This window comes from Leuciscus leuciscus, assembly GCF_965113295.1.
Source record: "Leuciscus leuciscus genome assembly, chromosome: 8".
NCBI classification, from domain to species: domain Eukaryota; kingdom Metazoa; phylum Chordata; class Actinopteri; order Cypriniformes; family Leuciscidae; genus Leuciscus; species Leuciscus leuciscus.
In genome coordinates, this window is record NC_138732.1 from 12,168,265 (window position 1) to 12,182,592 (window position 14,328).

The 14,328-nt window shown below is 37.3% G+C and overlaps 1 protein-coding gene across 1 annotated transcript; it reads left to right on the plus strand.

Annotated features, from left to right (window-relative positions):
• Positions 1-3,426: 3,426 nt before the first annotated feature.
• Positions 3,427-13,773, plus strand: bbs7 (Bardet-Biedl syndrome 7). The gene is made up of 19 exons (XM_082177861.1): positions 3,427-3,945; positions 5,326-5,391; positions 5,781-5,843; positions 7,004-7,179; positions 7,291-7,477; positions 7,603-7,675; positions 7,769-7,885; positions 8,080-8,210; positions 8,350-8,434; positions 9,221-9,323; positions 9,448-9,640; positions 10,608-10,682; positions 10,789-10,854; positions 10,965-11,104; positions 11,931-12,095; positions 12,503-12,612; positions 12,733-12,836; positions 13,090-13,213; positions 13,409-13,773. Exons 1-19 carry the CDS (start codon positions 3,910-3,912, stop codon positions 13,540-13,542), a joined length of 2,148 nt encoding a protein of 715 aa, XP_082033987.1. The 5' UTR covers positions 3,427-3,909; the 3' UTR covers positions 13,543-13,773.
• The last annotated feature ends 555 nt before the right edge of the window (positions 13,774-14,328 follow it).

The following is a 14,328-nucleotide window of genomic DNA, read 5'->3' on the forward strand; positions in this document are numbered from 1 at the left end:
CCGTTTTGTTTGACAATACTTTGAACGTCAACAAGATGTGACGTCACCCAACATCGCTTAGAGCACCGTTAATCAATAGTTTGAATATTATTCATTGCATTTTCAGGCTGTGACAGATGTATTAACCAGAGCACTGAGCAGCCCTCTCCGAACAGTGAATGATGGGCAATATAGTAGAATTATTGCCAGTGCCTTCCTTAAAGAATTATGCTTTTGCCCGTTACTTTTAATGAGATGCTTATTTTATTTATAGTACATCACTTCAACACAGCAAAGTATTTTTGCTGTGTTGAGGTAATGTAATAAATGATGCTCATTGCTGAAAAATGGATTGTGGTGGTAGACTTGCCAAGCAAGCCAGGAACATTCATGTTTATAATTATTTGACAATTACTAATGCATCAGTGGCAGAAGTGCACTTAAGTTCACTCATACCGTATGTAAATATCACTCATCGAATAGAAGAACCCTGCTGTTTGTTAAGTATATGCAGTGTGGTGTGAATTTAATTTTCTCACTTGCCTCACTCACATAAACACACGTCTTGCCCTGTGAACGGTGGAATAAAAGCAACAGAGTTGACTTCATGGATGAAGATGTTTTATTAGACCACTGATTAGAACATTACAAAATATCAGTCTGAGTGGTGTCTTACGTTTGATCCATGCACACATATGCAAATGCATGTTTAGACAGTACTTAAATCTTTCATCCGTGTGCAGATCAAGGTGTGAACATTGTCGGTTAATTAAACTTGGTTAGCTTTTATTTTTTTTGAACAGCATTTACATTTTGAGAGACATTATTTTCTCTGTCTCCATCATTATGTTTAATAACTTTATCCACCTCACTCAATCTGCCAAAGAAACAACAATAAAGGACCACTGAAAGATATGCAAGGACACAGGGGAAAAGGATGTAAAAATGTGCCGCTTTCTTTTACAAAGCTATCAGAATATTTTGTGACACAAACATTATGTTTGAACAGTATTGAGTGCGTCAGGTCCCTATTTGTAATTACCAATTCCTAAAGGAATTTAGGGTTGCGTCATGGAAAGTCGTTTTTCATTCAAGACATTTTCTCAATATGCAACATAATTGATTTCGTTCATGAATTACCTTCTTCATGCCAAGGACAACAAGTAGGGGGAATAAATCTATTCTTACCCTGAAAATATTAGCAGAAATATTGACTGAGTTTTTTACTGCATAGTAAATTAATTTTTGTGTATCTGTGTTACAAAGAACTGATGTCAGAATAACAATTTGACATTTTGAAAATGAAAATTCGCGCTTCCTAAACACAAGTGTGTGTGCTGGAACATACAAAGCATTATGCAATAGATGAAAGTCAGTAAATACATCTCACATTTCCTTTGCAAAGCTTTAAAAGTCCTCAATACTGTTTTGCATTCTTTCATTACTCCCATGCACTGTATATTCAGTCACATCTTTAATTGTCCAGCTGTTTCAGAAATCAGAGCTGAATCTTTATCCGACGTTTCTCCCTCAGAACATTTGACGTCTGCAGGAACCCAGATGTGGCTGAAGGCTCTTGCCTACAGAGTTCCCGAGCTGTTTCATCAGCATCCACAGAAGAAGTCCCATCAGAACCAGCAGGACTGTGAAGAGCCCTACATACACACTTAGGTTCCAGCCCCATCCCGCTATAAGAGGCAAGGATGTGGACGCCTCCAGGAACCTCCTTGGGGAAGGCATCAGTTGCAAAAAAATTGCATAAAACTACTGCAGCACTTCAGGGAATCCTCTGATGAAGCCAGGTGATATGTAACTTGGTTTGCCAGATTTATCCATGACAGGTTCTTGATGTCCCACTGTCAAATCTTCATTTATAATCCACAAGGAAGCGTGCTTTGTCTCTTTGGTGTTGTGTAAAATGAGAATGATGCTTGAAGTCTTCTCTGCAGCTCCACCCCCTCCTGCTGTTGTTGAGTCACATCCACTCCCTTCATCCACGGTGTGTGTGTGTCTGATGATTAAACCAGCCTAAAATGGTTTGCTGATCTTCACTGGTCTCCCAAGTTACAGTCAGACTGGTTTGTCAGCCTAGTTTTATTGGGCTGTATCCACAAAACATGCATAAGCTTCAATAACAAACTATATAAGATTAAAACTAAAAACATGTGAATGAATTAGTTAATATCCTCCTGGAACCCACTTTTGTCCTCTGTAGTGGACATTATATTTTAGTGAATTTCTCTGACAGCATACGTCACCGTTTTAAGTCTGGATGTCCTGTAAAGAGCACATTCATGGCTTTTCAAAGATACCAAATGTTTGGAGGTTTCACAATGACAACAACTTCTCCTTTATCCTTAAAATGACTGACATTAATTTAGTGATCAAATTTTGCACTCTTATGGAAATATGATAATATTTTGTAATTATCATTTAAATCTGACTAATTTTCAAATTGTTTGTCATACATCAACATCTCAGGGTTATGTGGTTTCTAATCAAAATATGACTTTCTGTTACAAAACAGGCCATTGATTTGATAGATGTCCACTTTAGAGGACACCATCATGTGTGTCAGGCCTTTTGGGAGAGATGGCAAGTGAATAGGGAAATAAATTATATATCAATATTCCAATGAAATATTAGATATTATTATGAAAATGTTGTTATTTATTAGCCTACTCCCTTTATAAACAAATTTTTTTTCATTACATGTTGCCCCAAGAACACATTAATATGCAAATTGGATAGAGAGTAGAAACATTGTATTTAATAGCAATACGATTAAATCTGAATTAAAGGGATTAATTTATGGTCATTTTACCCACATATTGCATAAAGTAAAATGGTAGCCTATATCAATTAATTCCGTTATATCTTTCATAACACATGCAGTTGAGAATCATCTTTAAACTAAGTAAGTTAGCCTAAACCTAAAAATGTATTGGTAAAAAAAAAAAATAAAAAAAAATAAAAAAAGCCTTTACATGTCATTTTATTGTATTTTTGGTTTTTTAAACAACTGCGTCCTGGTTTCCACTACAGTGGACATAGCATAACATAATTATGAATAAAACATCTTTACAAAAATAATCATTTGTTTCTTATGCTCAGTCTAAAAACAATGTGAATGACATGAAAAAAAAAATCAAAATTCTAAAACTTTTTTAATGGGTCTTTTTTTCTAGGAGGATATAACTTTTAGTTCTATTTTTCCCCTTATGAATACTTTCCTGAATCCTTCTTTCTTGTAATAAGATTTCCGTAAAACCAATTTCCTTTATCCACATTTCAAGACTGTATTATCAGGTTTTTATGGTATCAGAAAAAAATTATGTTCAGATAAAATTGTGTTCAGATGCTTCTCACTTGAATTAAATAAAAAAATATTCCCAGTGTTTTGTACAAATCTCGTTGCTGTTACCATAGTAACCCGAGATAGTTTGGGTGGCTGACAAATATGGCGGCGCTACAGAAGAAACGTGTTAGCTGCAAACAAAAACACTTTTGCTGTTGTACTTAGTCGGATTATTCTTTTTATATGCGGATCAAAGCATATTGTTTGGATAAATGTCTACGAATAGGCGGGATGGGGGTTGCTATATATTGACGCGACATGAATCATCTTGTAAAGCGGACAAACTGGCACAGCTAACGTTAGCCAGTTCATCTGCAGCAGAATCAGCCACTAACTAACTAACTAATCCGCAGGATAATCCAGTCGGTTGTGACTACTAGCGGGACCACTGTGTTATATGTCTGTCGGAAAAGCACGAAATATATATATATTTCTGTTTCAAAGTAGCATCTTAGGGAATGAATTACAAGGAACTGCACTAGAACATCTTAAATTACCAACGCTAAGCATAAAAAACTGTTAAGCTGTCATAATTCAATAGGATCTGTGGAGTGATTATTCTATCAAACGAAATGGAATTAAACTTAAACCACGTTGATTATCTCCAGGTAAGAACTCAACATTCCTATATGCACTTTTTGTACAGTAGTGGTCAAAAGTGATGTACGGAGGGTATATTTTTTTAATGATCCTACAAGTTCGTTTAAACCATCAAAACATGAGGAAAATATTTTATATATATATATTTTAAATATGAGGGAAGAACAAAACACTAAACTTGGTTAAGGTATTTATCTGACAAAATTATTTGGCACAAATAGGGCAAACTGCAGCTACAGGTTTTATTTTACTAAGCAAAAAAATGCATAGAAAAACAAAAAGCTTACAGGAGGAAAAAGCAATACACTGACTATAATATAGTCTGTTATTAATATTTCGTTGGTTGGTCTTTCTTGTTTTTGCATGTTATTTTCAGCCTGGCCAAACATTATGTCTGCACGTTTCATTGCGTTATCATCACAAATAAAACAATTGACCCCAAGCACAACTACGAAATATACTTACAAAATCTTTTTACAAATTTTTAGTAATATTTGATTAAAGGTTTCAGATGTTTTTTTTCAGATGATTTTTCCTTGGCCACTTTCGGCCACTACTGTACATCTGCTGTGATTTACAGTGATGCCAAAAATGCATTTGGTCTTTGATTGGTTTACATAGAAAGCACACTTGTGAGTCATGTGGCTGAGTGGATTATTGGCATTTATAAAGTTGATATATGGGTGCAATTGTTAGTTTAATTATCAGAATGAAAATGTATTAAAGGAACACTCCACTGTTTTTTGAAATAGGGCTTATTCACCTTCTTTCCTACATTTAGATAGGTGGGCAAATGCATTTTTGTCTCAGTGCATGCATTGTTTTAGTTTGACAGGGTTGGTGCTAGCTTAGCTTAGCACGATGAATGGAATCCTTTGTTGCCAGCTAGCATGTCCTGAGTAAAAGTGATAAAAAAAAAACACTTAATTACTTCTTGTGGCCTGCGTATTCACAACGAGTACAAATAGCGATGCAGATTAACACTAGGCGATTTCCTAGGCAGATATTGACTTGGGGCTATATTAGGGGGAAGCACAGGCGAAGCACTGCTACTTGGGCGCAGAGATATCACGCAACACATGAAATCCCACGACTTCCGTCAACATATTGGCGTGCAACTCGTTGTGAATACGCAGGCCACAAGAAGTAATTAGGTGGGTTTTTGGGTTTTTTTAAAATCACTTTTACTCAGGACATGCTAGCTGGCAACAAAGGATTCCATTCATTGTGCTAAGCTAGCGCCGACCCTGTCAAACTAAAACAATGCATGCACTGAGACAAAAATGCATTTGCCCACCTATCTAAATGTAGGAAAGACGGTGAATAAGCCCTATTTCAAAAAACGGTGGAGTGTTCCTTTAATGGTTATGCCGTCTTTGTTTTCTCAGGTTGGAGTGACATCTCAAAAAACCATGAAACTCCTCCCTTCTGTGGGGCGAAAAGCAACTCAGAAGGTATATCTACATCCCTTTTGAAATAGTTTTCCAGGTTTAGTGTAAATCAAACTCATCTCCATCATCTGTTCTCAGTAAATAGTAACTTACTACCATACCTCATAACACAAATAATATTAATCATACTTCACTTTACCTACATTAAATTACACTGTCAGTAATCGACTTGAACAGGGAATGTTCTTGTAATAGAAACTTCCATCTTAAAACTGACTGAAAGTATAGAACAAGGTAAGCTGGAGATTAGACCCCACTTGTGGAGCATGCAACATGTCCTATTTTTTTGAGCATGTGTGTGATATTTCCCCCCTCTATGGGCATCCTGATGGCTTTACAAATGAAGCTGTTGGTGTATCTTGTCCTTCTAGTTTGTCATTTTCTCATTTCAGGTGGCTGTTGCAGATCATGATGGTGTCGTGACCTGTTTTGGAATGAAAAAAGGGGAGGCTGTGGTATGTATCAGAAGTGTTTCCTGTTTCAATGTACACTAGCGATCGAAAGTTTGGGGTCAGTAAGATTTTTTTTTAAAAGAATTAATACTTCAATTCAGCAAGGATGCATCAAAGTTATCAAAATTGACAGCAAAAGATTTTTATTTCAAATAAATGGTGTTCTTTTGAACTTTCTATTTAAAAGAAACCATACTTCTATTTAAAAGAAGTATGGTTTCCACAACAATATTAAAGGACAAGTTCGGTATTTTACACTTAAAGCCCTGTTTACAGATCGTATCTGATGAAATAGAACGGTTAAGATAAAAATTTGGACACATGCTGCTGTCCCGAGAATTTTAGGTTTATTTCGCTTCCCCCCACCACCCCCACAATGGTTGTCTATATGCACTGGAAGATTCCGTCCTAAAAACACATTCAACTTTCGTTTACAAAGACGTGAAACTCACCGAGTGGTCAGGGGGTGTTCACTGATATGTTCACTCAAAAATCGCTGAAAAAGATGCATTCCAACAGGTTTTATCGTAGTTTTTGTCCAACTCCATTGACTCCATAGGACGTGCTGTGAGACCGCAGCACCTTTACGGTATTTCTCCGCCGCTTCTTCTTCTGCTTCTTCTGTGTATTCAATGAAATGCCCGTGGTTTGCTTGCAATTGGCAAAGGTGCATTATCGCCACCAACTGGGCTGGAGTGTCTATTATTCAAGCTCTCAACGGAAGAATCACGGGTGTGACGCGTTTGGCAAAATAGGTCCACAAAAGCGAAATAAACCTAAAATTCTCGGGACAGCAGCATGTGTCCAAATTTTAATCTTAACCGTTCTATTTCATCAGATACGATCTGTAAACAGGGCTTTAAGTGTAAAATACCGAACTTGTCCTTTAAGCAGAAAAACTGTTTTCAAAATTGATAATAAATGTTTCTTGAGCTCCAAATTTAGTATATTAGAATTATTTCTGAAGGCTCATGTGACACTGAATACTGGAGTAATGGCTGCTGATAATTCAGATTTGCATCACAGGAATAAATTCCATTTACAAATATATTGAAATAGAACCTTAATGGAATGGAATCTTATTGTAAAGTGTTACCGATAAATATATATTGATATAAACAAACTTCTTCAAAGGAAGAATAAATGTCTGTCTCTTTTGTCAGCCTGTGTTCAAATCGCTCCCAGGACAGAAGATCTCCAGACTTGAGCTTGGAGGGGCGTTGGGCACCCCACAGGAAAAGATCTTTGTGAGCTCTGGCTCTGAAGTGAGGGGATACACTAAAAAGGGCAAACAGTTCCTTACATTTGAGGCCAACCTAACAGAGAGCATCAATGCCATGTGAGATCTTGCTTCTTGTTTTTCAGACTGTGTCTATCTCTATATTAATGATTAGCAGATTTGACAGTGTCTTGGATGCATCTCTTCTTGTTTTGCCATTTTTTTCCTCAGGCATGTCTCAGGGGCAGATCTGTTTGTGTGTGCCAGTTACATTTATAACCATTACTGTGACTGCAAGGATCAGGACTACTACCTCTCAGGAGACAAGATCAATGACGTCCTGTGTTTACCTGTGGAGACCGTGGGCCGCATTGTGCCCATCCTGGCCTGCCAGGACAGAGTACTTCGAGTATTGCAGGTATATTTGCCACCCTTTGTCTGTACTTTGTTACCCAGTTATAATTTAGCAATCGCTTGTGGTCATAATATACATAATAGAACAGACTCAGGTCCACAGTCATTCTACACTTTGTGCTCCATCAGGGATCTGACCTTCAGTACGATGTAGAAGTGCCCGGACCTCCAACTGTTCTAGAACTTCTTAACAGAGATGGAGGTATGTGCTAAAAATATGATCATTCATTTTATTGGGAAAGCGTGTATTGGTTGAGTGTGCGAATTTGATCATGCATAAAATCTTGGTCCACAGGAAAAGGTGGTGAGGAGGTTCTTTATGGAACAGCTGATGGGAAACTGGGTCTTGTGCAAATAACCAAATCTGGACCCATTACTAGTTGGGAACTGGATAATGAGAAGAAAAAGGGAGGTAGGAAAATAAAAAGTGTAGAAAACTGATTGCTTATTGAAATATTTACTTTACCTGCACTATTATTTGAGACATATTTATCTATTTGCAGGGCATTACCAAACCTTTATGCTGTTATTTTTTTGGGTGAGCTATAATGCCTGTTTTATTGCCATATAATTGTACTCATGCTAGTCTGTGTTGGTCTTTTCAAGGTGTGCTTTGCATCGATTCATTTGACATTACTGGTGATGGTGTAAAGGACATCCTGGTGGGAAGGGATGATGGGACTGTGGAGGTCTACAATTTGGATGGTTCAAATGAACCAGCACTGCGATTTGAGCATGTGAGTGTCAAATAAATCATACGAGATGTGAGATTAATGGAAAATCCTTGTTTTGTTTCTGAAAAAGCAGGTAAGACGTTGTCTCAAATTAAATTCTGCCACACTACAATTGTGATATTTGTCTTTCTGTGTTTTCAAGGTTTTGTCTGAGAGTGTCACATCAATCCAGGGTGGCTGCGTCGGAAAGGAAATGTACGATGAAGTTCTTACAACAACTTACACAGGTTAGCTTTGGCTGTTAGATAAAAGCATTTTTCCATGTCTTTTATGACAACAATACTGTGTGGATGATGTCAGTGCTTAAAGTGACCCTATTATGCTATTTTAAAGGTTCCTAAATTTGTTTTGAAAGTCTTCTACAATAGTTTTACATGCATCCAAGGTCAAAAAAACATTTTCTTATAATTTACATGCAATATCACCTCTTTTCTTAAGCCATCTAAAATGGTAAAGAATTCAATAAAGTCTCTCTAAATCCCTCCTTTCCAAGAGCCTACTCTGCTCTGATTGGTCAGATGGCTCAGTCTGTTGTGAATGGTCTACACAGTGCGTGTCGGAAACAAAGCGCCTATATTACCATATTTGTGTTTTAGCTCCGGAGGCTTCCTCAACACTTGTATACACACCGATACGAACTGTAACGATGTCATTGGTTTTAACACATCAATTTAATCCAAACTATTGGATATATATTGTTCACAGGCAGCTAATGAAGACCATGGGGCTGGCATTATGCAAATGTGTTACAAACCTACGTAGTTCTTGCAGGAAATAAGACTGGAATTACTGACAACTCGTTTCTGAATAGGTTCTTTCTTGTGGGAGACAATAACTCCATTTATCATGCACTTTGCAGACATTTTACATTCACAAATAGCTATATTACTTGCTACGGGAAAGTAAATATCTGAAAATCATAAGAGGGGCACTTTAAAAGCTCTACAGTTTATCATTCACCTGTGCTGTCTGAGAGCTCATAAGCAATATGTGGTCATGTGGCTGGTTTCCAGGATGGGTGTCAGGTCTCACCACAGAGCCTCAGCAGATGGTAGCAGGCCCTGGGGATGAGATCAAGATGAGCCGGGAGACCCAGGGCAAGGTGTCCGCACTCCGGTACTACACATCCAGCTGTTTCTCGCCATGATGATCAGTCTAAAACAGCAAAGATCTGCTAACTAAACTGGTATAGATTTTACAGTGCTTTCTGACATGCCTAGTTTTCTTGTGCATGTTTTAGGGCTGAGTTGGAGCAGTTGCAGGTGAAAGTATTGCAGGGGAGAGAAAAATACCAGCAGAGCTCTCAGTCCAGCACGGCTGTGTCCGCTGTGCCAGTCTTTAGCATCAATGACAAGTTCACATTGTGCCAGGATGATGCCAGCTACAGCCTCACACTAGAGGTGCAGACCGCCATTGACAACCTGCTGCTACAGGTTAGAGAAATACACTGAATCATCCTGCTTTTAGTTATTTACATTTACATTTATTCATTTAGCTGACGCTTTTATCCAAAGCGACTTACAATTGCTATATATGTCAGAGGTCGCACGCCTCTGGAGCAACTAGGGGTTAAGTGTCTTGCTCAGGGACACATTGGTGTCTCACAGTGGATTCGAACCCGGGTCTCTCACACCAAAGGCATGTGTCTTATCCATTGCGCCACTACCACGCCACGTTATGTACACTAGTGTTTTAAAGCTTGGGGTTGGTAAGAATTATTAATGTTTTTTTGTTTTTTTTAAAGAAGTCTCTTATGGTCATCAAGGCTGCATTTATTTGATCAAAACATAAAGCAGTAATATTGTGAAATATTATTATAATTCTAAAACTTTGATTTTCTACAGCCATTACTCCAGTCTTCAGTGTCACATGGTCCTTCAGAAATCATTCTAATATGCTGATTTGGTGTTTAAGAAATATTTATTATTGTTATCATTGTTAAAAATGGTTGTGTGGCTTAATATATTTGTGGTAACCATAATTTTTTTTCAGGATTCTTAAAGAACCACATTTATTTTAATAGATTTTAGTCACTTTTGATCAATTTAATGCATCCTTGCTGAATAAAAGTATTAATTTCTTGCAGGAAAAAATTGCCCCATGTTATTGTTTGCTTAAAGGTGTACTTGATTGATTTACTAGAAGATATAGTCTATGGCCTCATGTAAATATGAACAGAATGTTCTTCTATGGGTCCTGTTATATAGTATATTTTAGCATACCTGGATTACTGTATCAGCATTCAGACCAGCACTATCTATTTTAATAAAACATTTATTTGAATCAAAGTTCTTCTCTTCTTCATTAATTCAGCATTATTTTTTTCATATGTTGTGATTTCAGCATTGTTTGACTGAAGTTTCCTTACATTCACTTGCATGTGTTTTTGTACTCTGACAGAGTGATGTTCCAATTGACCTGCTGGATGTTGATAAGAATTCAGCAGTGGTCAGTTTCAGCGAATGTGATTCAGAGGTAATGCACATGTGTTCCATCCTATGTGCCGCATCATTAAGCTAACTTAATGATCACATCACATGTGTTTGCCAAACTGTCTTTGTTTGTTCATCTAACCCAACAGTCAAATGGGAACTTCCTCCTCGCCACCTACAGGTGCCAAGCAAATACCACTAGGCTGGAACTGAAGGTCTCTATTTCATTGTAATTTTGTGTTTGGATTGTTTCCCATTATAATAGCATGTATTGTATTTTGTTTAAATTGCTGCGTTTGAGCATTTGTCCTGATTTTTCTCTAAGGTGAGGTCTATTGAGGGTCAGTATGGCACCCTTCAGGCTTACGTGACACCAAGGCTTCAGCCCAAAACCTGCCAAGTCCGACAGTACCAGATCAAACCCCTTTCTCTCCACCAGAGGACACACTCAATTGACCAGGAGCGGTGAGCTTAGAGACACACTCCTGTTTCTTCCTTGCATATCATGCATTTATAGCCTGGTTAAAACCAGACCATTCTCAGTAGTAACTGAGTTATGGTCTGGCAAAGCTTCATTAATAACTCATTTCCAAAGGGGCGTCATCAACGGACGTCGCTCAAATGCCTCTGGGCGCAATTGGATAGACCTAAAACCAATCAGAGCGATCGTCATCGTGTAAAGCCATATGCTGCGTCCCAATTCGCCTAAGTTACACTACGCCATAAAAGTATGTACTCTTTTTGTGAACAAAAAGCTATTTACTTTTGAATGTGTAGCAAAAAAGTAGGCAAGCTTTGGGACATACTACTTCATCATATTTATCGGACGGATCTGTCGTGTGCATCCTGTCACGTAAACTGCCCTGTCAATCATCTTGTCACAGTTAAAATCCTCTATTAAATCTAATTTCATTTCCTACCGTTTCGGAGAGAAATGTAGCAGCACGTTCATCTGCCAGTGGGTCTTTCATGGAGACTGTCCTCATGTGTTTGCAATTTTAATATGCATTTAAAAGTTGCTGCGCTTCACCAACGGACGTCGCTCAAATGCCTCTGGGCACAATTGGATAGACCTAAAACCAATCAGAGCGATCGTCATCGTGTAAAGCCCGCCCCAACGTTTCTGATTGGTGCCGCGATTTCGAGGGATTAGAAATGGGCTTGAATGAGCTCTTTGCCAGACTACTTGCAGAGCAAATCTAAATTTGCCGGAAGTTGTCTGGGTTTTCCCAGGCTAATGCATTTATCCTGCCAAATGAACATTAACATGATTCTCCCTCTTCATCGCTAGGCCTGTGAACACCTTGAGACTGACAGGACAGTTCAGTTTTGCAGAGATCCATTCCTGGGTTGTGTTCTGTCTGCCTGAGGTGCCAGAGAAAACCCCGGCAGGAGACAGCATCACCTTCTACTTTCAGAACACTTTCTTGGGAACACAGCTAGAAGCCACCTATTGGTGAGGCCAACCAATTCAATATCCAAATGCATCTTAATGAAATGTGTCCATAAATAAATACTATCGATCTTTGTTTGCATATGTTAAAGGGCTGATTATATTTTGTCATTAGCTATTTTTCCATCCAAAATTGCTAATTTAACTTGTGTGCAAAATTGGAATATTGCATAAAACAGTTTTCATCCCATGCGTTCAAGAGAACAAGATTTTCGCTTCTTGGAAACTGGCATAAATATCTGTAAAAAAAAAAGAAAAGAAAAAAAGCCACTGTGGTTCTTTTTTGATACATCATACATTTTTGCCAATAACAGTTGGACAAAGATTCTACTAGATGATTGCATTATTAGAGGAAATGTTGTGATTAATCATTATAATAGTTTTTGGTTCCTTATTTTAATGGATTCCAGTAAAGGTGAAGCAAACTTCAAATCAGACAACATTTCTACCATATCCATACTGAAGGATGTTTTGTCCAAAGAGGCCACTAAGCGAAAAATCAATCTGAATATATCCTACGGTGAGTTCACAATCTGATCTTTTAATTGATGGATGTAGTCAGACTACAGTGATCTTAATTATTCATGCAACAAATATGAGTGATAAGTGCTTGCTGTGTTTGTTGTTATGTTGGTTTCAGAGGTGAATGAAGACTCTGTGAGCCATACTCTTCGAATGATTCATCCCAAGCTAGAGTATCAGCTGATTTTGGCCAAAAAAGTTCAGCTTATTGATGCTTTAAAGGTAAAACATTAAAAAGACAAACAAAAAAAGTCTGCTAAAAAAGAAGCCTACTAAGTGTGTGTGTGTGTGTGTGTGTGTGTGTGTGTGTGTGTGTGTGTGTGTGTGTGTGTGTGTGTGTGTGTGTGTGTGTGTGTGTGTGTGTGTGTGTGTGTGTGTGTGTGTGTGTGTGTGTGTGTGTGTGTGTGTGTGTGTGTGTGTGTGTGTGTGTGTGTGTGTGTGTGTGTGTGTGTGTGTGTGTGTGTATTGTATGCAGGAGCTACAGGTGCATGAGGGGAATGCAGATTTTCTGATTCCAGAGTATCGCAGTATACTGGATGAATCTGCCCAGCTCTTAGAAGAATATAAGAAACAACCTGCTCACTTAGAACGATTGTATGGTAAGTGAACTCAGATGAGCACGGGAGACTGTATTTTACAATATAGCATTTTAAATCTGTATTTTAGATTATTTACATGAAGTGTAGAATTCATTAGAAGTTTTTTATATTCCAATGAGGTCTTTGCAAATGAAATAATGACACATCTATGACACAAGTAAACAAACCATTTTGTGTTGTTGTTTTTTTTTACAGGTATGATCACGGATCTTTTCATTGACAAGTTCAAATTTAAAGGACAGAATGTCAAAACAAAGGTTTCACAGCTGCTTGCAATTTTGAACAACTATGAACTTGATTCATTGATGGATTTTTTCAGTGAAGCTTAATGGAATGTAAAATGCAATCATTGTTAAGTAATGTGTTTGTGAATTTAGTTTTTACAATAAAAATATGGTATACTATAGGGATACAGATTGTACCAATACAGATTTAAATTAAAATGTTCAATGTAATAATTATAAAAAACTATGTGTGACTACAGTTATTTACTATATTTTTAGAATACTCATCCATTGTCTAGATGCATTTTTACAGAAATAAAATAAATTCATGAAAAATGCATGTCTTTTTTTTCCTATTCGGTACTGTTTGTCTTATGTGTTTGATCTATGTATTTTTTTTAAAGATTTGAGCTTTTAGTGAATGCTGATATGTATGATGTGGAGATTTTTGTTGTGTTTGATGGTATTGAAATTATTTGGAAAAAACTTTGGAATAAGTCATACACAAGCAAGCAGTCAATTAACTTAATTTTCTGAATTAATTATAATTCTCAAATACTAGCCGATTTGGTACTGAGTAATGGTAGCCCATAATAAAGTTACTTTAAGTACATGTACCTTAAAATATATAATTTCCACAAATTGAAGAATTGTCCCAATACTCATATTGTAATTCCTGAGCTTTTATATTACGTATAAACGTGCCATCATATTCATCTTTAGTTACATTGTCCTCAAACAGTTTAAAAATTCCTTTGAGCCAATGAAAGCAACTCTCAACGGCTCGCTTAGTAAAAGCGGAAACGTAGTTTGAGCTTTACGGGCTCCCGTATAATAAATGACGTTTGGGTTTGCTGCATTGTGATTGGCCCGTTTCAATAGTCGCGGGCT

What these genes read in the sequence shown, in the direction of transcription:
- bbs7 (XM_082177861.1), top strand. Translation starts at nt 3,910, where the DNA reads ATGGAATTAAACTTAAACCACGTTGATTATCTCCAG. An exon ending in TGAAAAAAGGGGAGGCTGTG is followed by an intron (nt 5,844 to 7,003) that starts GTATGTATCAGA and finishes CTCTTTTGTCAG; the next exon opens with CCTGTGTTCAAATCGCTCCC. An exon ending in TCAGCGAATGTGATTCAGAG is followed by an intron (nt 10,683 to 10,788) that starts GTAATGCACATG and finishes CTAACCCAACAG; the next exon opens with TCAAATGGGAACTTCCTCCT.